Source organism: Pleurodeles waltl, chromosome 4_1, assembly GCF_031143425.1.
Source record: "Pleurodeles waltl isolate 20211129_DDA chromosome 4_1, aPleWal1.hap1.20221129, whole genome shotgun sequence".
NCBI classification, from domain to species: domain Eukaryota; kingdom Metazoa; phylum Chordata; class Amphibia; order Caudata; family Salamandridae; genus Pleurodeles; species Pleurodeles waltl.
The window spans coordinates 143,926,996-143,949,296 of NC_090442.1; the positions used below are offsets into that span (position 1 = coordinate 143,926,996).

The 22,301-nt window shown below is 46.2% G+C and overlaps 1 protein-coding gene across 3 annotated transcripts in view; it reads right to left on the bottom strand.

Moving 5' to 3' along the window:
• Positions 1 to 22,301, bottom strand: part of LARGE1 (LARGE xylosyl- and glucuronyltransferase 1) — a 755,508-nt gene that overhangs the window by 419,604 nt on the left and 313,603 nt on the right. For all 3 annotated transcript variants that reach the window (XM_069227932.1, XM_069227934.1, XM_069227933.1), the window contains exon 3: positions 18,328 to 18,629. In XM_069227932.1, the coding sequence (XP_069084033.1) occupies positions 18,328 to 18,629 (302 nt within the window). The remainder of the gene's footprint in view (positions 1 to 18,327; positions 18,630 to 22,301) is intronic.

Sequence of the window (22,301 nt, forward strand, 5' to 3'; positions counted from 1 at the left end):
ACAGGCCATCTCATCACACCAGTCACTCCGGGCAGTGCTTTAAAAGGGATGGAAAAGGGTATGTTCTCCAAAAGGGGCGTGGCCAGAGACGCGTCCCTAGGAATCATCTTCAAGAGTCATGACCTATGTAATTGAAGGTGTGGCTTAAAACACGCAAATTAAAATGTGTTTCACACAGCGCCTCTGGGCAAGTTACCAGTGGCGACTCATTAACAGGGGCTTCAGGGTGCAGTCCTGCGCCCCACCACTTCTCACCCCTTGCCTTTGCCAACTGCTAACTAGTTCATTTAGCAGTGTTCATAGAAACAGACTAGGCCTCTCTGGGCTCCTGAACACAGAAAGAGGAGCTGGCTGGCGCCAACCGAGGAGTGCTGTTTAAAAACGCACCACTGTAGGCAGATGTCTGGCGGGCGCAAGTCTGAGGGGCAGATTTCAACTGCCATCTCCTCACACAGGCACAATTTATTTTCTTTAGCAGACATACTGTGCATGCCTCTGGCGGGGCAGTATATCTGCTAAGATGGAGCTGTCCAGAATCACATCAGTGCATCCCCGAGGCCAATGTGGAGCCGCACAGGGCAGGAGGCGCAGGAGCACCCGCACTGTCCCAACTTCCGATGAAGCTGCACGTCTAGCCCAAGCAACAGTGCTTGAAATGGAAAAAATCAAGTGCCGGTACTCAGTACCGGACAGTACCGGCCCATTTAAAGCACGGTAGCAAGCAGCTGGAAAGAGGCTTGAGGTGGGACTTTTTCTTTTTACATCCCGGCCCAGCTGCTCTCTGTGGTTCCTCGGGTATCAGGCTCTGGAGTCCTGCCCTGCTCCTGCCGCGGGGCCTCCGAGATGTCCGCAGAGGAAGCAAGGTAAGCAAAGGGAAAAACATGTATTCCTCTAAGCATGTATGGTGTGTGTTTGTGAGAGGTTGAGAGTGAATGAGAATCGAGTGAGAGTAGGTGCTTTATCGTGTCAATGAGAGAGGAAGTGAGCGAGAATTAGTGAGTGTGCGTCGGAGCAGGAATACATGAAAATTAGTGCAAGGTAGTGAGTGAAGGAACATGAGTGAGTTAGACGAAGTGAGTGAGGGGGGGATTGTGTGGGGAGTGGAACTTAATAGCGTAGCTATCAATGGTGCAGCAGGTGCAGTTGCACCAGAGCCCAAAAGCCTGAAGGGCGCACTGAATCCCATTTAATAAAGCAGAGCCCCTGTACATCAGCAATTGTCAGTGAGAGTCGGTGAGTGTGAAAGGGTGAGTATGTGTGTGTGTAAGTGTGTTCCTGAGTAAGAGTGAGAATCAGTGAGTGAGTGCGTGTGTGTGAGTGGGAGTGAGTATCAGTAAGAATTAGCAAGCGTGAGTGACTTAAAGTGAGGGGGACAGAGCGAGAATGAGGAGTATGAGTGAGTGAGTGAGAGAATGAGTAATAGAAGTTCCAATCGGACAGCTTGCAATCACTGAAGGAAATGCAGGACCTGCTGACAATGACAGGAACAGCAGCAACATTAGCAAACACTGCAGCACTGACAGCGCCCCAAGAGTAACAAGGCATCACAGTAGTGACCTAGGAGGCACCCAGCGATTGGCAGTGTGACCGCCAACAGCATCAGCCCATCACAGGAGTGACCCCTTGCACACAGACATAACATAAATGAACCCCCACAGAAGTGAACGCTGAGACCAGTACCATCAGATGGAATCCTCCAGTGGATCATCACAGGAGCTGTCCCTGATACGCTGCTCACCATCACAAAGAGCGAGGAGACAGGACCCATGACATAGGTTCGTGATTAATGAAAGGGACCTTTTTAGGTCGAGTCTCCCAGACAGCACAGACATCTGGTGGCAAAAGACCTGTTGTGGGATCACCAAGAGTGTACAGACCACCAGATGCTTACCATTGGTTGGCTTTACTGTTCCTCACATTTGCGTCCTTTTCATTCGATGGCTTTCTTAGTCTCTCTGACTGGTTGGTGTCTACCCCCATTGCTCACTTTTAGAGAACTACTTATTCACTTTGGCTTAGCACTGCATGAGATTGCATGTGTTTTCCGCTCTCCCCCCATGCGCTGCTGTCCCCCTCGTGTACTACTTCAAGGTCTGTCTGATGTGCTTCTTCACCTCACCAAACACCCCTCTGCACTGTGTTGTTTTCTCCTTTGTGTTGTTTATCCCTGCCCTCCATGGTGCTTCTCCTTTGTGTGCTGATGTTCTGCTCCCCCCTCCACCCACTACCCCCATTCTCTGTTGCTTACCACCCTTGCTAGCCCTGCATTGCTCCCTGCCCAGGCCTTAGTTTTCAGTATGTTTTTTGGTGGGTCAGGCAGCAAATTGCTGCCAACCTCTATGCCTTAAAAAAAAACACTTTTGTGCTACTTCAGTGTGAGAGAGAGAGGGAGAGAGAGAGAGAGAGAGTGTGTGTGTGTGTGCGTATGTGTGCACCAGCTGGTTCACTGTGGAGCTAAAATCCTCCAAACACAACTGCCGGCAACTATAAAGGAAGAGGCATACTAGCGAAAAGATAGAAGACCATACCACCTTCAAAAAGGCACTCAACCAGTACCACTGCCTCCTATAGGAAACAAATAAGAACGCTCCATCTGACTGCATACAAGCCAGCACAAACCAAGCAAGGAGCTCTTTGCCATTGTGAAGGAATTCTCCAACCCTGCAGCCACTGGGAACAACATCACCCCTCCAAGAACCGTGTGGCATCCTGGCGGACTTCTTCCATGAGGAGATCTCAGCTATTTATGAGAACTTCAAACCCCAACCCCCATCACTGACAGCATCAACCTACTCTCACTCACAAACATAAAACCCAAACACTTGCTCACCCATTGGGACCATCTCACAACTCAAGCCACAGTTTCCATCATGAACTCCGTACACCTGGGAGCACCCACGGACCCATGTCCCCATCACATCTTCAACCTCAGCAGCAAGACAATTGGCGATGAGCCCACGGAAGTCCAGACCGCCTCCATCACCATGGTCTCGTTCCATGCTAAAGTGAGGCCCCTTCCTGAAGAAACCCTCCGCTGACCCAGCAGATCTGAAGAAATACCGGCCCATCTCCCTGCTCTCATTTCCAGTGAAGGTTCATAAAAAAGCAATCACTCAGCAACTCACAAAACACTTGAACACTACAATGTCCTGGACCCCTCTCAATCTGGATTCCAAGCCAACTACAGCCCTGAGACAGCCCTGATCGCAGCCACCGATGACATAAGGACCCTTAAAGACCACTGCGAAACAGCAGCCCTAATCCTCCTAGACCGGTCAGCCGCCTTGAACACCGTCTCCCTTCACATCTTGATCAAGAGACTCCACTAAATCAGAATCCAGGGAGGCAGCCTGAAATGGACCGCCTCTTATCTCACCAGAAGAACCCAGAGAATCCATCTCCCACCATTTACCTCAGAACCCAAGAAGATCATCTGCAGCATCCCGTAAGGCTCATGCCTCAGCCCCATCCTCTTCAATGCATACATGACCCCCCTGGCCAACACCCTCAGATCACATGGACTCAACATCATCTCCTATGCTGACGACACCCAGCTCATCCTCTCACTGTCAGAAGACCCCTCCCACCACCAGAACCAACTTCCAAAGATGTATGATGAACATCTCCGAATGGATGAAGGACAACGGTCTCAAGCTCTATAGGGACATAATGTGTTTCTCCCCTTTCTTTTGCCTTCCGTAGACCAAGCAACAGAGAAAATGGCAGCTGCAACTTTCCTGCCAGGTTGCGGCAAGCCAATCAGAGCTTTGCTTTTCACCAGGATCCAAGGATCCGCGTCCCTAGATATCTATATTTGTATTTCTTTATTAACTCCCAAACTACTGAACTGATGTACACAAAATTACAAACAGGGCTCTTTTGAGACCAAGATTTACTTTTCTGCCAGATTTGGTGTAAATCCATTCAGTGGTTCAGGCTGTAGTCGAGTTAAAAAATGCAAAATAAACATAGACACTGAATGGGAAAAAAGCCTTTTGAGAACCCTCCCCCTTTTTCTCAGCCTTCACTTAATAGATCACCTGAAACCTTCCAAGCAGAACTAGGCAAATTAGGGCACTTTTATTTGGAAAATGTTGTGAAGATTTCTGAAATGGCACCAAAGGTATTAGCAAAACAAAAAAACACTTCGCCTATTTCACAAGTAGGTGTTATATATGTATATATAATACATTTTTATGTGTGTGTATATATATATATATATATATATTTTTAAATCTTACAATCCATCTCAGATCAGTAAATTTTTTTAAATGACGTCCACATCATTTCGTAGGCATCCATACATGGTGGCACCTGTGCATGCCTACAAAATGACATAAATGGGCAGGTCATCCTGCTTTGTTTTGTGCTTTTTTTGTTTTTATCTTTTGCCCTGGCTACACACCATTTTCCTGATATTATAGAGCATTGCCAAAAGGCACCAGCAAAGCGAGCCAGGGCTGGACAGCCAATTCTGCTTTCACTTCATGCAGTTTAGGGTAGAGCGCAAAGCGCTCTGTCCCTGCTGTAATCTCTCTATGGGCTTGTAACCACGCCCATGTCAAGACCATGAGTTTAGTTGGTTCTTGGGTTTGCCTTTTTTAATTTGCCTGATTTCATTAGTGAAAGGCATGCATACCTCATGCCTTTTCCGATGTTTAGCCCTCCTCGAGCGCACTGGCCAACTACTGTAAACAAACAAGGCTCTGTGTTTTCCGTATGGTTTCTGGACTCATTTTTTTTTTTTATTTCCTACGAGGCGTGACCTCGCTAGGAAGTAGTCGAGCGCCTTACATCACATCAACTCTGTTACATGGATAATTGCATTTTTGCCGATAACGCGTTTGACTGGGAGCAAACTTCTGTGTTACTTATTATTTTCAATTTATGTTGCAAGAAATGCCAGTTCGGAATTCACAACGCAAATAGCTCTTACTCAAGCAAACACGAGACCCCCTGCATTGCAAATGCTTGTTTTAATTTATGTTTGCCATGTGGCATTCTTCCTTTTTTAAACATGTTAATCACCTCTAGAGGGCAGCATTTTTACTTTTTATTACTTTAAATTGTTTAGAGCCAAATTCATATGTTTGCAATTCTTACTTAAGTAAACAGAAAACCCTATTAAGGCCCTTAATCAAAAATCTTGCTTCTTTTATCTCCCCACTCTCCACTTCACACATCAATAATGCATTTGAATTTTCTGAAATGTCAGCATCAAAGATGAATCATTCTGTTGTAATAGACGTTAACCCAGGCATTGATTTGGTGGGGGAGGAAAATTTGCACAATTCATCATCCGCATATAGAGATATGTTGTGTGCTTCACTTGTCACTCTCCTTTCAAAGATACCCATCATGGGCACATGTAAGGTTATTGGAAGTTGCCCAGTGGGAGATCCCGTTGTAGGACACTATCTCTGGGACTATACCGGCCACTCTGACCCTGTCTGAGGTACCTAATAGCATGCGAGCTATCTGCGGTCACTGATATTAAAGTCGCTTTCCATAGGAAATTACATGATTGACAGTCAGCTACATCAGGGATGAAGTCTACAGCGACTATATATCGGTAGGCAACCTTTTTGATAGCTCGAAGCCTTATGGATTTCCCCTATGGTGAAATAAAAAATACAAACAACAAAAAAATACAAGAAAAAAAAAAAAAACTAAAACAAATGTCAGCGGTCTTATGAAGGTCTGCCCCACAGTTCCTTCCAGGACGGTCTGCTGCCTCGGTGCTCATTTCTTATGGTGTGCCTGTAGGGGCAGGGCTCTCATTCACAGACGCATCAGTAGTCTCCACATAACCATTCCTTTGACAACCAGTTTTACCAAAGAATTTCCCAGGATGTTTGGCTGCACAAAGGCTACCATGTTTCATGTCCTCTTGTAGGGCTCATACGTATGATGGGAACTGTTTCAGGTTTGCCTCCTTTTCTGATCTTCGCTCCCTTTGTTTGGTCTAGTGATGGTTGGACATTCCTATCCAAACCTTACTTTCTTGATGAGAACCTTATTCACTCTTCGGGTGGTCAGTTGTCCTGTGGCTCAGTGCTGTGGTTACCACGCGGCGCAGATCTGACTCCCACCACGGCCAATGTACCTGTGTAGCCGGTCGGACTGGCAGCCCCCTACACTGTGGGTTATCTATTGCCAGTCTCACGTTCAAACTTCAAGTTGGGACGGGGATTGTTACTCTTGAGGATGTTTTTTACAGGGTTGTTTCACAGCAACTGACTTCTAGGCCTTCCTACTTTTAAGGTCACAGAGAAGACATTAGAAAAATCCTTTACAAAATTAAAAATATTAAAAAAAAACACAGTGACCGAAAGACCTTCTGGTAGATGCTTTCTGGCATGCGGATTCATGTTCAGAAAAAAAAAGAAATTAGCAGACAGTAGTATTATGAAAGCCGGTGAAAAATATGTCCTCAGAGGATGGAGGGAGAGTCGATTCCTCTTGAGGTGACCTTGGGATAGTAGTAACATTCATGGGGTGCCACGAAATGCAGTTCATTTTAGGGCTGTCCCTTATCACCCTGCTTAGCACCCACTCTCCACCAAGTTCTTGCACACCAAGACAGGTCCTCGCTGGCTGACCCCCTGCATCATCTCGCATCTTTGCAGAATATCCTCTGAGCAGCTAATTTACCATGGTCACTTCTGCTTGGATCCCGGAAACCTCAGACTCAGCTGGCCAGCGCTGCCTGGGAAAGGCAATCTCCTCTGCGAGTTACACGGCCCGCTGCAGCCAGAGATGAAGGTCTCGGGGGAGCAAGCTGTGTTTGAGCAGCAGATAAAGCTCTCACCTCCATGGCACAATCCATTACTGACACACCAAGGGGTCTCTGCGCCAGGGGGTCCCTTGGCCACAATCATTCTTTTTTTCCATTCAATTACTCTTGCAGGCAAGCTCTCCATGCCTGCATTTAACCCTTTTGCTGCCTGCAGTCTCCAGCACCCTACTGCAGAGCAGAGTGGGAAGGGGGGGGGGGGGGGGGCTGTGTTGGGAAGGGGCGGTGACAGAAGGGGGAGCAGAGGAGGGTCGGCGGATGGGCGAGATGTCTAAAGCAGCTTAGAGGAAGATCCCACAACGTGGCTTGGCCGTGTCAGAATACAGGCACCCTAGGCCACCTTAGAGCCTCAGGCGGTTAACACAGACCAGGGTGGCACACCTGTTCTTCTTTGCAAGACGTGCCACCAGCATGCCTGCTGCGTTGAGTCTTGACAGCATGTCACCTGCTTCATCTTGACTATACTTCTTGACATTCTGGACCACACACTTTCCATTGCGTTATTACATTATTACCTATATAACTCCACCACACCCCGCCTGTTGCATAAACTGTAGTCGCACCCCACCCAAGTATTAACTATATCCCTGCTGCTGCATGAGTCCTTAACCTCTCTCCGCCAAAGTATTACTCCTGCCCCTCTTACTGCAGGAAGGTTCAGCCATATCCCGCCTGCTGGGTGAAGACAAACACAATTCATCTGTGAACATGTTTAACTATAATCCACCCATCTATCAACCAACCCTGCTGCTGCATGAAGGGCCGGGTGCAAGCATGTTGCCGCATGAATGAATAACCACAATCCACCAAATGATTAACCACCCCTCCTGCTGCATGAAGGGCCAGGTGCAAGCATGCTGCCGCATGAATGAATAACCACAATCCATCAAATGATCAACCACCACTCCTGCTGCATGAAGGGCCAGGTGCAAGCATGCTGCCGCATGAATGAATAACCACAATCCATCAAATGATCAACCACCACTCCTGCTGCATGAAGGGCCGGGTGCAAGCATGCTGCTGCATGAATGAATAACCACCTGCTGCATGAAGGGCCAGGTGCAAGCATGCTGCCGCATGAATGAATAACCACAATCCATCAAATGATCAACCACCACTCCTGCTGCATGAAGGGCCGGGTGCAAGCATGCTGCTGCATGAATGAATAACCACAATCCATCAAATGATTAACCACTCCTCCTGCTGCATGAAGGGCCGGGTACAAGCATGCTGCTGCATGAATGAATAACCACAATCCATCAAATGATCAACCATCCCTCCTGCTGCATGAAGGGCCAGGTACAATCAATCACCCCTCCTGCTGCATGAAGGGCCAGGTGCACCCATGCTGCTGCATGAATGAATAACCACAATCCATCAAATGATTAACCACACCTCCTCTACTGCATGAAGTCTCAGCCATCCCCCACCTGCTGCAGGAATTCTTGTCCAATTTCACAGTGTGAAGTCTCCGAGGTACAAAAGACAGTCAAAACTGGACCGCAGCCGGTTCCTCACATCCCTGGTACCAATGCACCTGCGTTATCAGTGATACCTACGCCCGTCCTGACTACGCTGTCTCTGATGCAAAAAGACACTATGACACCTTCCATGCTGCAGGAAGTCCTAAGCAGACACATGAAGTTTCAGCCTCTCCTGTATCATGAAGTCTTGAATACATTCCACGGTGCCAAGTCAATTCTTAACTGCATCGCCTACGCTGCATTAAATATTCAGACCCTGCCTGCTGCAAGACCTCTCAGCCATACTGGGCTTGCTACACGACATCTCAGCCACAGCCTGTCCACTGCATTAAGTCTTGACCAGGGTCTGCCTGCCGCATGCAGTGTTGATTACACCCCTTTTAATACATGGAAATTAGACCATATTCCACATGTAGAACATGTTTCTGCCACACTTCCAGCTGCATGCAACTTTACAATGCCCCACCTAGTACATCAGGTATGGACTGTACCCCACTGACTGCAAGAAGTCTGAAACATTGGCCTGTTGCATCAATTCTCATGGGCGCCTGGCCTGCTGCATGAACTACACACACTACAATCAGTCCATGAGGTGATACCCACACCGACTGCTGAATGTAGTGGTATCTGCGCTCCACATGCACAATGAGGTCTCAAACACAACTTTCAGACAAAATAACCCAACCACAAACTGTATGCAGCTTGAAGCCTCAACCACACCTTACATGATGAGTAAATTCCTGATCGCTCCCCTTGCCTTCTGCCTCCTCCAGGAGATCTAGCCCTCATCTTGCTTGCTGCATGAGGTTTAATGTAGACCCCTCGTTCTCCAAGATGTCTTGCTGTACCCCGCCTGCTCTATGAAGACTAGAACAGATTCCATACATTGCACAAGATTTTCACCAGCTGCATAAGGTCTTAGCCACACCCCACCTACTACATGAAGTCAAGACTATAACCTTCCTGATACAAGAAATGTCGACTGAATGCCGCCTAATGCATGATGTCCCAGTCACACCTTGCCTGCTGCATGCATTCTCTCCCACACCCCACCTGCTGCATGAGGTGCAAACCAGACCCTTTTGAATTGATGTCCCGATCACACAGTGTCTGATGAATGTAGCCTTCTCTACACCCTGCTTGCAGCATGGGGTCTCAAATACTCAGCCAACTGGAGGAGAGCTCAACCAGTGCACCAGGAGAAATATCAAGGAAAAATCAATCAAACCCCAGCCGCTGCACTGATTCCTAACCAGCCTGCTATGCCAAAGCATTGACTAAAAATCAAAATACACCTAACTTTTTAACCCCTTCTACTCTGCGACTTGCGCAGGACTAAAAATCAAATAACACCTAACTTTTTAACCCCTTCATGCCCAATTTGAGTCCTTCTTTAAACTCCAGTGTCTCGAAAATGGCTGAAGCGATTACATCAAATCACAGAAAGCACACTTTCTGATAATATTCTAATTTTCTGCCAGATTTGGTATAATTCTGTTCAGCTATTTTTTATGTATCTGAGAGTAAAGTTTGCTATAAGAATTAACATGGGAAATCAATTTTTTGGGACCCCCTCCTTTTCTTTGCCCACGCTTGACAGATCAGCATGATACTTTCAATGAAGGAGTAGAGATGGAGAAGTGGATGAACTTTTTTTGAAAGTTTTGTACAAATTATACAGAAAGATAGATATAGATATGTATAACTCAGTTGTGGTCACCACTGAGTTATAAGAAATTGTATTTTTATTTTGCTAATAACTTTGGCTCCATTTGACAAATCTTCACTAAATGTTCTTCAAAAAGTGCTCCCTTTGTTCTAGAATGGAAAGTTTCGAAGTGATCCCACAAGTGGGAGGACAAGAAAAAAAAGGAGGGTTCCGAAACACAAAATCCTCATTCATATCCTCAGTCATGTTCCATAGACTTTTTTGAAAAGCGCTATTGGAATTAATCTACATTTGGCAGAAGGCATGATTTTTGTGATTTGGTGTAAATCTATTTAGCAGTTTTTGAGATATTAATTTAAACAAGCATTTGCAATGCAATGGGTCTCGCGTTTGCTCGAGTAGGAGCTATTTGCGTTGTACATCCGAACTGGACATTTCTTGCTCATAAATTGAAAATAAAAAGTAAATCAGAAGTTCGCTCGCAGTCAACCGTATTATCGGCAAAAATGCGATTATCCATGTAACAGGGTCGATGTGATGCAAAGCGCTCGACTACTGCCCAGCAAGATTGCGCTGAATAGGAAAAAATAGAAAAAAGTAGCCTAGAAACCATACAGAAAACATGGAGCCTCGTATGTTTTCAGTAGTTGGTCGGTGCGCTCGAGGAGGGCTAAACACCGGAAAAGGCATGACTTGTGCATGCCTTCCACTAATGAAAGCAAGCAAATTTTAAAAGGCAAGCCCACAAACCAACCAAACTCATGGGCCTGCGGTGGGCGTGATTGCAAGCCCTTAGAGAGATTACAGCAGGGACTGAGCGCTTTGCGCTCAGTCCTAAAAAAGTATTTGTATATCTGGATGATTGAATTCGAGGAACTCTCCCAAGAGTCCCTCAAACCCAATTTAAAAAAAGAGAGCATTCTGATTGGCTCAGGACACTTTTCCCCCTTGGGCCATCTTGCTCCCGCAGGAATCAGATTTAGTGCCAGCAACATAAAGAATAAATGTTTTGCTGGCAGCCATTACAGAACTTGGGGACTCAGTCACCTGTCCTGCAATTTTGTCTTTAAAAAAAAATATATGTATAACAGGGCAGGGTAGAGCTACCCTGCCCCCCCTTGGCCCTTTTGTCTCAGTGGGCACCTGGGCACCCACCCAGAATGTTCCTTCGGGCGCAGGGGATTGGGTCCCCATGGCTTATTAAGTCTCAGGGGCTCCCTTTTAATATGCTCCTGCTTGGCAGTACCACCCATGCTATTTCTGCCTGCAGAAGGGCGGGCAGTAAAAGTATTTTTGCTCTCCCTTGGCGGGAGCTTTAAAAATGCTCCCACTCGGTGGAAGCAGACTTTTGTTTCCCTGCTTGCGCTCCAGCGGGCTGAGAAACACGCATTGCTCCCACCAGGACGAAGCAAGCATAAACAGCTACTCAGGTTGAGTGGGACAATGCCGGGTCTTGCAGCATGCAGGAAGCCAGCTGGGGTCACGGAAGCTCCCCCTGCAGCCCCCAACGTATTGTTTAGTGGGTGTCTCGGTTGGCCCACCCAGAAGGTTCATTTGGCCCCAGGGGATGGGGTTGCCAAGGGGCTTATTAAGGCTCAGGGAGGGGGACTGCCCACATATCAATGTCAGACCCCTGGGATGGGGGCCCTGGGGCCTACTGAAGCTTGGCAGGTGGGCTGCAAGGCCCACCACTCCCTTATTAATTAAATTTGGTCCCAGGGGATGGGGTTCCCCGGGGCCTGCCTATTAAGGCCCAGGAAGGGGTCCTCCGGCCCCACTTCCCTTATTAATGAAATTAAGCCTGCAGGATGGGGTTCCTGATGGCTTATTTGGCTCGGGGAAGGTGATGTGTTCTCCCCTCCTCTTATAAATAGAATTTGGCCCCTGTAGATGGGGTCGCTGGACTCTTTTGAAGCTCGAGTAGTGGATTACTGCATCCCCTAGTCCCCTAATATTAATCTATTTGGCCAAGGGGATGGGGTTCCCGGGGCCTCTTCATGCTCAAGGAGGGGGCCACATGCTCCTTTTCCTAATATTAATGTGTTTGGCTCCAGGGGATGGGGTACCCAGGGCCTCTTAAGGCTCGGGAAGGGGGGCCAAGTGCCCCCCTCCCCTATAATGAAAGTATGGCCCTGGGGGATGGGATCTACGGTGCCAATTTTGGCTTTGGAAGGGGGGCCGCTCACTCCCTCCCCTAAAAATTTAATTTTTTGCTCCAGATGGTGGGGACTCTGGGGCCATTAGTGACTTGCGGGGAAAGGCCATGCATCCCCCCCTTTATTAAAAAATATGGCTCCGTGGGATGGGGTCCCCATGGCCACTCAAGAGCTTGGGGCGGAGGGGTCAAGTACACTCCCTTAATTTTTTAAAATCAAAAGGCTCCAGGTGATGGCATCCATGGGGACTAGAATGGCTTGGGGAGTGGGCCGCCCGCTTGGCCCCCTCCCCTGGCGGAGGGGTTGGGTGCCTGTGAGTGAGGGGGTGGATGTAGGACTTACCGTAAGGTAATAAAATATTACTTTATCTAACAAAAATCCCTAGAAATTCATTGAAAAAAACAAAGGTTAAAGTGACATATTTATGAGAAAAATTCAGTGACAAAAAGACTTTCTAAATTAAAAAAACACTGAAATTCGCCAGTTATATTTCTCTCTAGAAACTATAACTTGTGCTCTAAGGCAATTATTACTTGTGCCCTTGCCATGCACTGCTAATTTCCCCATATATTACATCACTCATGATATAATCTATAACATGAGTACAACATCTGAAATCACATCTCTGAAGACAACTGTGCATGGCAGGGGCACGAGTTATAGTTACATTAGGGCACAAGTTATAGTTACCCCAGAAAACTATAACTGGTGCATTTCAGTGTTCTTTTGAGTTTAAAATGTGATGACGGCACTCAAATTTTCACTTAACTATAACGTCACCTTAACCTTAGTTTTTTCTCAGTAAAAAAAATATATATAAATACACACACACACACAAATTGGTTTTTAGACAATGCTTGTTTTCATACAACACATGCCTTTATACAAAACCATTCACAATTTTAAAAAGCGCTGGCAAAACCAAAAGGGCAGCACAATGCCAGACCTATTGTTTTTGGCAAATATTTTTGCTTCTGCAGTGCCTTGCTGTCTGCTCAGCTCCTGCTAAGGTCTTTGTTAAATCTTTCACAGGCATTCAACCAAAAGCAGCTTGGCGAAATGTTCCACATAGTCCCACTTTCGCCCCCCACTATTTCTTTCTATCCATCCATCCATTCATCCATCTATCCATCCATCCTCTGTTTCTCTGCTCTTCTCTGTTTCTCCCTCTCGTTAACAACTCTTTATCCTCTCTCCCTTGGTCCCTTTTCTTTCTCTCTACTTAAATCCCTGCTGTGCCTCTTGCAATAAACCCAGCGGAGCTCGGGAGGCCAGTCGTGGCCCTCCAAAAAATGGCCAACATTTGCTTCAGCTCCAGAAGAAATGCCCAACCTGCCCTGTCCCACACTCCAAGATATTGCAGACCACTCACTCCGCTCAAAGTCTCTCAATTTCTTCCCTTCTTTCTCTGATTCCCTAATTCTCTCCAAGTCTTCCATTCTGTCTAAGCTTCTTAAGGCCTCTTTTTAAGTCTAGATTTGCTGTCTGGCGGACATTTTCCTACCAGTCCTTTAAGAAACACACACAGTCAGGTTTGGCTCTGCCCCAAGTGAGTACTTCTCTCTCATGTTATGGTATTGGCTAACTGGTGTATCATTGCATCTCCTTTGTAGTGCCTGCACTGAAATGCCCGAGGAACTATTTTACATCTCAAGAGTACAACTGGATCATCACACATTTCCTTTATATTGAACGCAATACTTTTTGCTTTTTTCACTGCAGAAGGCTTTTTTAATTTTAAGATGCATGTCACACTGTGCTGTCTCTTTCAAAATGAGGACAGGCTGACCCCAAGATTGCTGCCCCCCCACCCGTGAAGGCTTACAAGATCAATAACAAAAGCCATCAAAAGAGGCCATTCGAGGCCAAGCTGTTCCAACCAGTCAGCTACTGATCAACCATAGCTGTGTGGCATATCTTTCCTACTGCTGGAATGCTCTGCAGGAGATGCTCAGAGAGTAAATGCAGCTACTCTTCATCGCTGATGGAACTCTACTCGTTTAGCAAGCATTCATGACTGTTTCTCTCCTCTGCTGCAGCTCTCCCTTTCGAACAGGGCACTGCTCACAAGCTAATACATTCAAACAACATTTGTGTATACCTGTGTTTGTACACAGTACCAGATTACAGAATACCTTTTGATTTTGCTAATGCTTGTTTATCCTTAGCTTCCACAAACCCCATTCCTGCTAAAAGCTTCACAGACTCTCCAAGCCTCCCCACATCTACCTTCCACACACCCCTTTCAACACCATTCTTTCTCACGTGCGAGCAGGGGCCAAAGTGTAAAAATGAAACAAGCACTGGCAAAGCCAATAGGTCTCACCTATGCAAGAGCCATTAGCCGTGCCAGTGTGTTTTAGCCATGTTGTTCACCAGTGTGGCTGCTGTTCTGCAAGGCTAAAAGTTAGTGGCTTAGAGGAGAGTGGCGTGGAGTGTTGCAGAGTGAAATGCTGAAGAGTGGAGTAGAGTATTGTAGAGTGGACTGGCAGAGAGTGTTGTGTATTGGAGTGGCATACATTTAAATCCCGTAGAGTGGCATACACTGGTGTGGCATAGAGAAGAGTGGATTGATGTAGTGTGCATTGGCGTAAAGTTTTTCAGAGTATAGTGCAGTGGCACAGAGCGCAGTGGCACTGAATTCAGCAGTGTAGAATGCAGTGTTGTAGAATGCAGTGGTGTAGACTAGAGTGGTGCAGAATGGAGTGGCGCAGAGTGAAATGGCGTAGAGCTGAGGGATGCAGAGGGCCGTGGCGCAGAGTAGAATCGAGTGGCATATAGTGCTGTGGCGTAGAGTGGTGCAGAGTAGGGTGCAGAGGAGCAAAGCACAGAGTGGTGCAGAATAGAGTATAGTGGCATAGAGTGCAGTGGCATACAGTACAGTGGCCTAGAGTAATGCAGTCGAGTGGCATAGAGCTCAGTGGCAGAGAGTGCAGTGTTGCAGAGTAGAGTATCAGAGTGCAGTGGTGTAGAGTGGAGTAGAGTGGCGTAGAGAGCAGTGGCGTAGAGCACAGTGATGCAGAGTAGAGTGCAGTTGTGTAGAGTGCATTGGCATAGAGTGCAGTAGTTAAGAGCAGAGTGGCACAGAGTGGAGTGGCGCAGAGTCGAGTAGAGTGGCGTAGAGTGAGATGGCGTAGAGTACATTATTTCAGAGTAGAGTGAAATGACAGAGTTGAGTGGTGCAGGGTAGAGCGAAGTTGTGTAGAGTGGTATAGAGTGTAATGGCGTAGAGTAAAGTGGTGTAGAGTGCTGTGGCATAGAGTGCTCGGAGGTGCAGAGTAGATTAGAGTGGCGTAGATTAGAGTGGATTGGCATAGAGTGAGGGGACATAGAGTTGAGTGTTACAGAGTGAAGTGTATTGGCATAGAGTGCAGTGGTGTAGAGTACAGTGGCATAGAGTGGAGTTGTGCAGAGTAGATTGGTGAGGCCTAGACTGGAGTGGTGAAGAGTACAGTGGTGAAGAGTATAGTAGTGTGGAGTTCTGCAGAGTAGAGTGCAGTGGTGTGGAGTGCTGCAGAGTGGAGTATTCATGGTGTGGTAGCACACTGCCATTACAGACAACACATTTTCAACTGAAATGACCCTTACATTTGCACAGACACACAGTTTTACTATTAAACGATACAGTGCACAATTAAAATATGTGGAAATTGCAGCACCTAGTTTAATGATTCATTTTGATCATATTAAAGTATTTTTTTCCAATAGACTTACAAAACATGTGCTTCATTTGTACATTCATAATTCCGATATATTCTGAAAAACTTACACAGTTCATTTAAATGTTGTTGTGTGCTAGAAAAAGAACTCTTTCCTAACCAAAGTATTCAACACCATTGTTGTATAATCCTCTCACTTTCAAGTTAGTCAGAGAAAGAAAAGTAATCAAGCGCCCTCCGAAAATAGAGGTTGACATTTGACCTCGGTCGTTGAATGCACAGCAAATGTGATGAATAAGAACACAATTTAAATGCCTGTTAACTGAAAGCAAGTTTGTGGAAGGATACAGAAAACACAGTATAGGCAACGGGATGGAAAAACTGAACCTGGAGAGCTTAAAGCAAATAAAGCCAGCAAATGAAAAGCCAGAAAGTGTGAGTTACAAAGCCAATGGTAATCATCAAGCGGAATGCATTGCTAGGTCAACTTTCTGAAAGTCCCCAAGATGTCCTTACCAAACCAGACAGCTGTGCTGCCTGGTAGGCTGAGACCTAAAAATAGAACTGTGAGCAGAGAGCTACAGGATGGGGATAACCTGAGATTTGGATGACATTGTGAGGTCAGAGGTGTGGTTATGAAGGGCATTGTGAGGTTATTTGGTTGGCATTTCACTAAACAGTTAAAGTTTACAAAAACATATAATTATAATTATGGGTACACTTGTTTTTTGAGGTTTAGAAGACGGGTTACTGCCATTAAAATACATAAAAAACAGTATACATTCCAATCACAAAATGTTCTAAATGCGCATATACGTGGAATCATGATCACTTGTCTTCAAGCCATGCAGTTTCCTTCATCAGTACTTCTACCTTTTTCTACCCATTTTAAAACATACAATTCTGGTTTAAATTCTGTAACAGGAGGCCCCATTATTTTTATGGCCCTTACAGAAGAGAAAAGACTGGCTGAAATTATGTTCTGCAGATGCATTATCACACCATTAGCACACCATTCATTACACTGAAGGGACGTTCACATTCTGCAGCAGAAGTATGAAAGGTTTCCATAATGTGCACTAATGGTTTCAGGTTTTCAGGATGCAAGTTTTATTAGTGTGAACTTGCAAAAAACAGTGGTGTATTTCTTGGTATCAAATGCATGCAACCTGCTACATTTCCATTTACCATATAAAATATCTGCCAGATCTGGTCAATAAACTGATTGTAGGAGTTGCAATGCATTAACCAACTCTTTGTTTTCCATAATATCATTGTTTGTGGGTATGTTTCTAGACACATTTGATGCAATAGTCAATGTTATGCTTTTTTGCTGGTTATTTGCTAAGATCCTAAAGAACTATGCTCTGTTAATGCTAACCATTTTTGGTCTGTTGCAATACTACCCCATTAAACTGCATGTGTTCAACATCATTTAATGTAGTTGTAACAAATGGCCCAGATAAGTCTGCCAGTAGTTTTTGCTATTGTAAAGTTGTATCCATCGCTCCAAAGATACAATTGTTACACAAGGGAACACAACGGCTGGCTGACGTCTGCCATCTCTTTACATAGCTGCCTTGCCTGTCGTCTCTCTTCAGGAGTCTAAAAGTAATGCCCTTGGTTCTAAATCTGCTCAAAAATGCCTCTAGTCTTTCATTGGCTCTTTTTGCACCAAGTCTGCCAGGTGTTCGTATCTGGTCCATGACTAAGGTCCTGATTTAGAGTTTGGCAGAGGGGTTACTCCATCACAACTGCAACAAATATCCCATCTGGGGAAATATAAGTCCCATAGGATATAATCAGCGGCGGCTGGCATGTATGTGGGTGGGGGGTAAATGTGGTGTTGGTGCGTGCATGCATGCAAAGTGAGTGGTATAAATAAAAAGGAAAAAAACACCTTGCTTGCTGCACAACGTACGACTTCCCATGTCCTCCGCGCTCCGGTCTCCTCTCCGGCTCCAGCTAATTCGATGAAGACTGGTAACCAGCATGAAAGAAGCATCATGATTGGAGGGAGCGGCCTCTCTTAGCGCTTCCAACAGAACTGGAGGCCTGTGCTTTCTCTAACCCAGCTGTCTTAGGACAATTGGGTTAGAGAAGTTTAAACTGCGCATGTCTGGTTGGCCGTCGCAAGACCAAAAAGACATGCACACTTTACACTTAAGTGCACAGCTCACTGCTGCCACTCAGCAGCAGCGGCCCCGCACCCGTCCTGAAACTCGGTTCAGGAAGGGACGATGGAAAATAAAATGGCAATAAATGAACTTTATTACTATTTTATTTCTCATCTATGGCGGGCATTATAGGCAGAGGGGTGACGCTCCTCTGCCGTAAAGGATAAACCGCCGCTGGATTTATATTTCGGTGGACAAGACATCCGCCACTGTTGTGACAGAGTATCCCCTCCGCCAAACTCTAAATCAGGCCCTAAGTTACGCTTTGTTTACTTAATTGCTTGACCTTTTTATTACAGCCTTTGTCTGTCTTTGACATGATGGGAAATGTAGAGCATAACCGCTCAAACCCTGGACCCCACTCAGGATGCTGCGCTGGGCCTTACCTCGCACTTCTCCACCGCTGGCTGCTGCCCGCACTCTGAGCTGTTCCCTGCCACGATGCCAGCACGCAGGCTCTCACTGTCGCCGGTCCCTTCCTCCATTGAGTAGGTTTTAGAGTGGTTGCCGCGGCTGTGCCGGGGGCTCCGATTCTGTGCCAGGTTGAGCTGCTTCCGGAGTGACCGGTTCTCCTCCTCCACCTCCCGCACGCGCACCTCCAGGCTCTCCCATTCTCGCTGGCTCGAGGCCGTGTACTGAGGACTGTGTGGCTGGGACTCCAGGGGAGACACGGAGATGGATTTCCCATCTGTAGAAATCAATGAGCAGAGGGAGAAAACATTACTTATCTTCCTATATTTCTCTACATGAAGAATAGAAAACACACCGTCTAACTTGCATATTGCACATTTGCAAACTGTATGCACAGTACCCGGATGTGATGGATGCTTATGTTTTTTAAAGGCTGAACTAGCCTTGATGCATGTTGTATCATCACTATTTGTAGGGCACATTGAGACTTTTTCAGTAACTCATCACTGTGGAGCAGACCCTACAGGCTCAGGCCTGAAATGGAAAGATACAGGGTCTGCAGAAGAATGTGCTTGTCTGGCTGTCATGGGTTCAAGTCTTCTTAGCTGGATCAATCACACTAACGCCAATACTTTTACATACCTCAATGGTGAACCCACAGCTGCTCATTCTATTATAACATGCAAAATCCCATTAAGGTTTGCCCCTAAAACCTGTGGTGGCCTGCTGTAGACATGCATACACCTACCAGCACCTGGTGCTCTAGCTAGTACAGCACTAGGTCTGCAGGTTCTGGTCCAGGCTGAAGAAGCGTGCAGTGGTGAGGCAGCATAAGCACAAGCAGGACTTTTAAAACCATCCTTATAGCCAAGAACCCCGGCACAGAAATAACTTTGTCCGGATGACAGCCTAGGATTTCTGTATCAGCCTATTGTTCAAAACTTGGGTTCCCATTCTGTGGTTCACAGAGTCAGCAGGCAGCCCCATTAAAGCCATACACACATTAATCAATAGACTGGATTATGGCTAGGAACCTAACTGGGGATTGTTAGCTAATTCTCAACAAGTGTGGTTCTTGGATTAGCAGTGCAGGCCTGTTTAACCCTGGCAGAGATTACTTTGAGATCCAATGTCGCAGTACCGTAAGTACTCTAAAACATGGGTCCAGCATGAACAGAACTTAACCCCCTCCTTTGCTAGTGCCCGCATCCCCAGGCTAAAGAGAGGCCCATGGGCCAAGCACAGACGTGGGCAATCCACCCACTGCCATGGTGATCGCCTCACTGTGACTTTACAGACACCGGTTCCAGTCCTGGGCTTATCACCATAAAATAATCCCAAGCAATGATCTGTTTTTTTCTTTTTATAATAGTTCTTTCATGGACGCCAATTCACTCAAATGCCACAGGTAGCGGAGGTGACATCACACGCCCTTTGACCTGCACTTTCACTCCCACACATACATTCTTCTACATACGCAAAAATTCACACTTACACACACACACACTCTCTCACAAAAACATACACTCACCCACAAGCACACACACAACATACATTTAAAGTCATGTTTTACTTTTCTCAGCTGCCATGGAAGGGCACATTCCAGCTAATTATACCCCATTTTTATTACACTAATAGTATATAATATATTATTATTCATCACTATTAGTGTAATAAAAAATTGGCAGAAAACCGAGAGTGGAGCACCAACTGACCTCCATAAGGACGAGCTGCCACTGTGTTCCTGGCACTGAATTTGCCACCTCTGAGGCCAGGGGTCGCAATAGCAGTCCCAGGGGCAGCAAAGGGCAAACCAGGGGTCGCAGCTGCAACGCCTGTCCACCCATTAAATGAGGTCCATGAGTTCTTTTGACACCAGGAACCCTGTTTATGGCAACTGTTTCTGCTTTACAAATATTATAATAATAATTATAATAATAATAGTAATAATAGAAGAGGATGAAGAAGAAAAAGAATAGTAGCGATCCATATCCTCGCTAGCTGGCATCGAAGCCATACCGAAACACCCTCGGCTGCTTACAGACGCGCAGTCCCAGCTGACCACTGCAAGAGACGCCCATTTGACTTTGAAAGACTTAATGCTATGAAGTCGCTATACGTCACAAGCCAGCGCTTTACAAACAAATACATTAAATATTAAAATCAAAGCATGAGGGCATGACAAATCACCCAACGGCACTCTTAACCGCGGTTAGAGTCTACGGGACTGATTTAGAGATGAGCAGATGGGGGTGCTCTGTCACAAATGGGACGCGTATTCCGTTCACTGGCTTACAATTCCATTATATCCTATGGACATTGTGCTATGCCGGATGGGATAAGTAACCTGTCTGCCAAACGCTAAATCAGGCCCTAAATCCCAAAGCAAGAGCCACATTTCAGACAATACGCCACCCGCAGTCTCCAAATACCTGTGACTGCTCCAGGAGCATCAAACCAGGGGCAACAGCATTGATGGAAGACAATCTATCCGTTGAGCTCCTGTGTAGGGCTTTGGAAATGAACCCATCAATTTGTGTTTCATTCTCTTAGCTGTTTCCATACATCACCTCGACTCTGTCTTTATGATTCCCTCAGAGCTCCCATTCCTCTCTCCACAGAACAGCAAATTGAAAATTAAGCCTGGCTCGTGCCCAGTGCCATACGGCCTGTGGGAGGGACCCGATGCCAAGCTTCTTCGCACCTGCCTGGCCTGGCACCCAGCCCCGACTAAGACTTTCAGTTATCTTCCAGAGGATGGGAAAAGGCAAGAAGCCCCTCAAACGTGGCCGGGACCAATGATAATACTTCGCAAGGGCAACTGGATACTTCTGAGGAGTGGCCCTGGGGACGGGCTGGCTTTATCACTGGCCCAGCAGAGTTTGTGCTGAAATAACACAAAGAAGTGTCGCAAATATGCGCCAAAGGCAAAAAGCTAGGCAGGGCAATGTGGAGGAAGAACCGTTTTAACAAAAACATCTGCAGGACTGATATGGTTCTTCGTGTACTCTATCTGCAAATTAGGTGTGGGTGACATATCCAAAGCGCTCAAGGGCTGAGCTCTTCAGGGAGTGAAGACGAATCTGGCAAAAACTAGTAAAGAGGCAGCACTCCCTGCATAAGATAGTATGTCCAAACTGAAAAACAGACTCAAAAACTTCTATTACCAACCTATCATCATGCAAAAATGTTACCTCAAAAATGCTGCAGCACGTGTCCCCAGTATGGTAGGATTGAAGTTAAGAAAATGAACCAACCGCTGCAACAGGCTAAAAGGAGGATGACTGTGTTAAATAATGTGTAAACGAGGCCTACATTTGTGTTTTTTACAGAGATGTGTATGCAGGTACTTTGGCAGTATATATTCTGGATTTATATTTTCTTATGAAACCCGCAAAGATAATTAATGTTGCAGCAGTTTATACTCTGACCTCAGAACAGAGCCGGAGGTCTCCTTGACACCTGCAGAACCCGCCTTTGAACGCGATCACACTGACTCGGGTTTTTATTGTCAAGTCAACCTAACTTGAGTGACTCGTTCCTGATTGTTCTTTCTAAAATGTCACTCAGCTCCACCTCGCTTTCACACACAAGTAGCCTTGGGTAGGGAAATAGCTTAGCCAGCTTTAAAGCCCTTATTAAACTTTCAGGGAGCACCGCATGAACGCCCTTCGAGGCACGGTTTGTCCAGAATTGATGTGAGTTACATAAAACTAATGCATAAAATCTGCAAGACAACAACAGTTCAGCTCTTGGTGTCCGGGTTTAAGACATGGCGCCCTTTCTGCTCAAGATCATGTATTATTCCATGAAAATAGCCCTGTGGCATATTGAGGGCAGTGACGTTTTACGGCGTGGGCAAAGTGGGCTCTAGCCCAGGTCCGCAGCTTTTCAGGGGACCCCTGATACAGCCAGCTCTGTTCTGCAGAGTCCTGCCCTCATGACCATG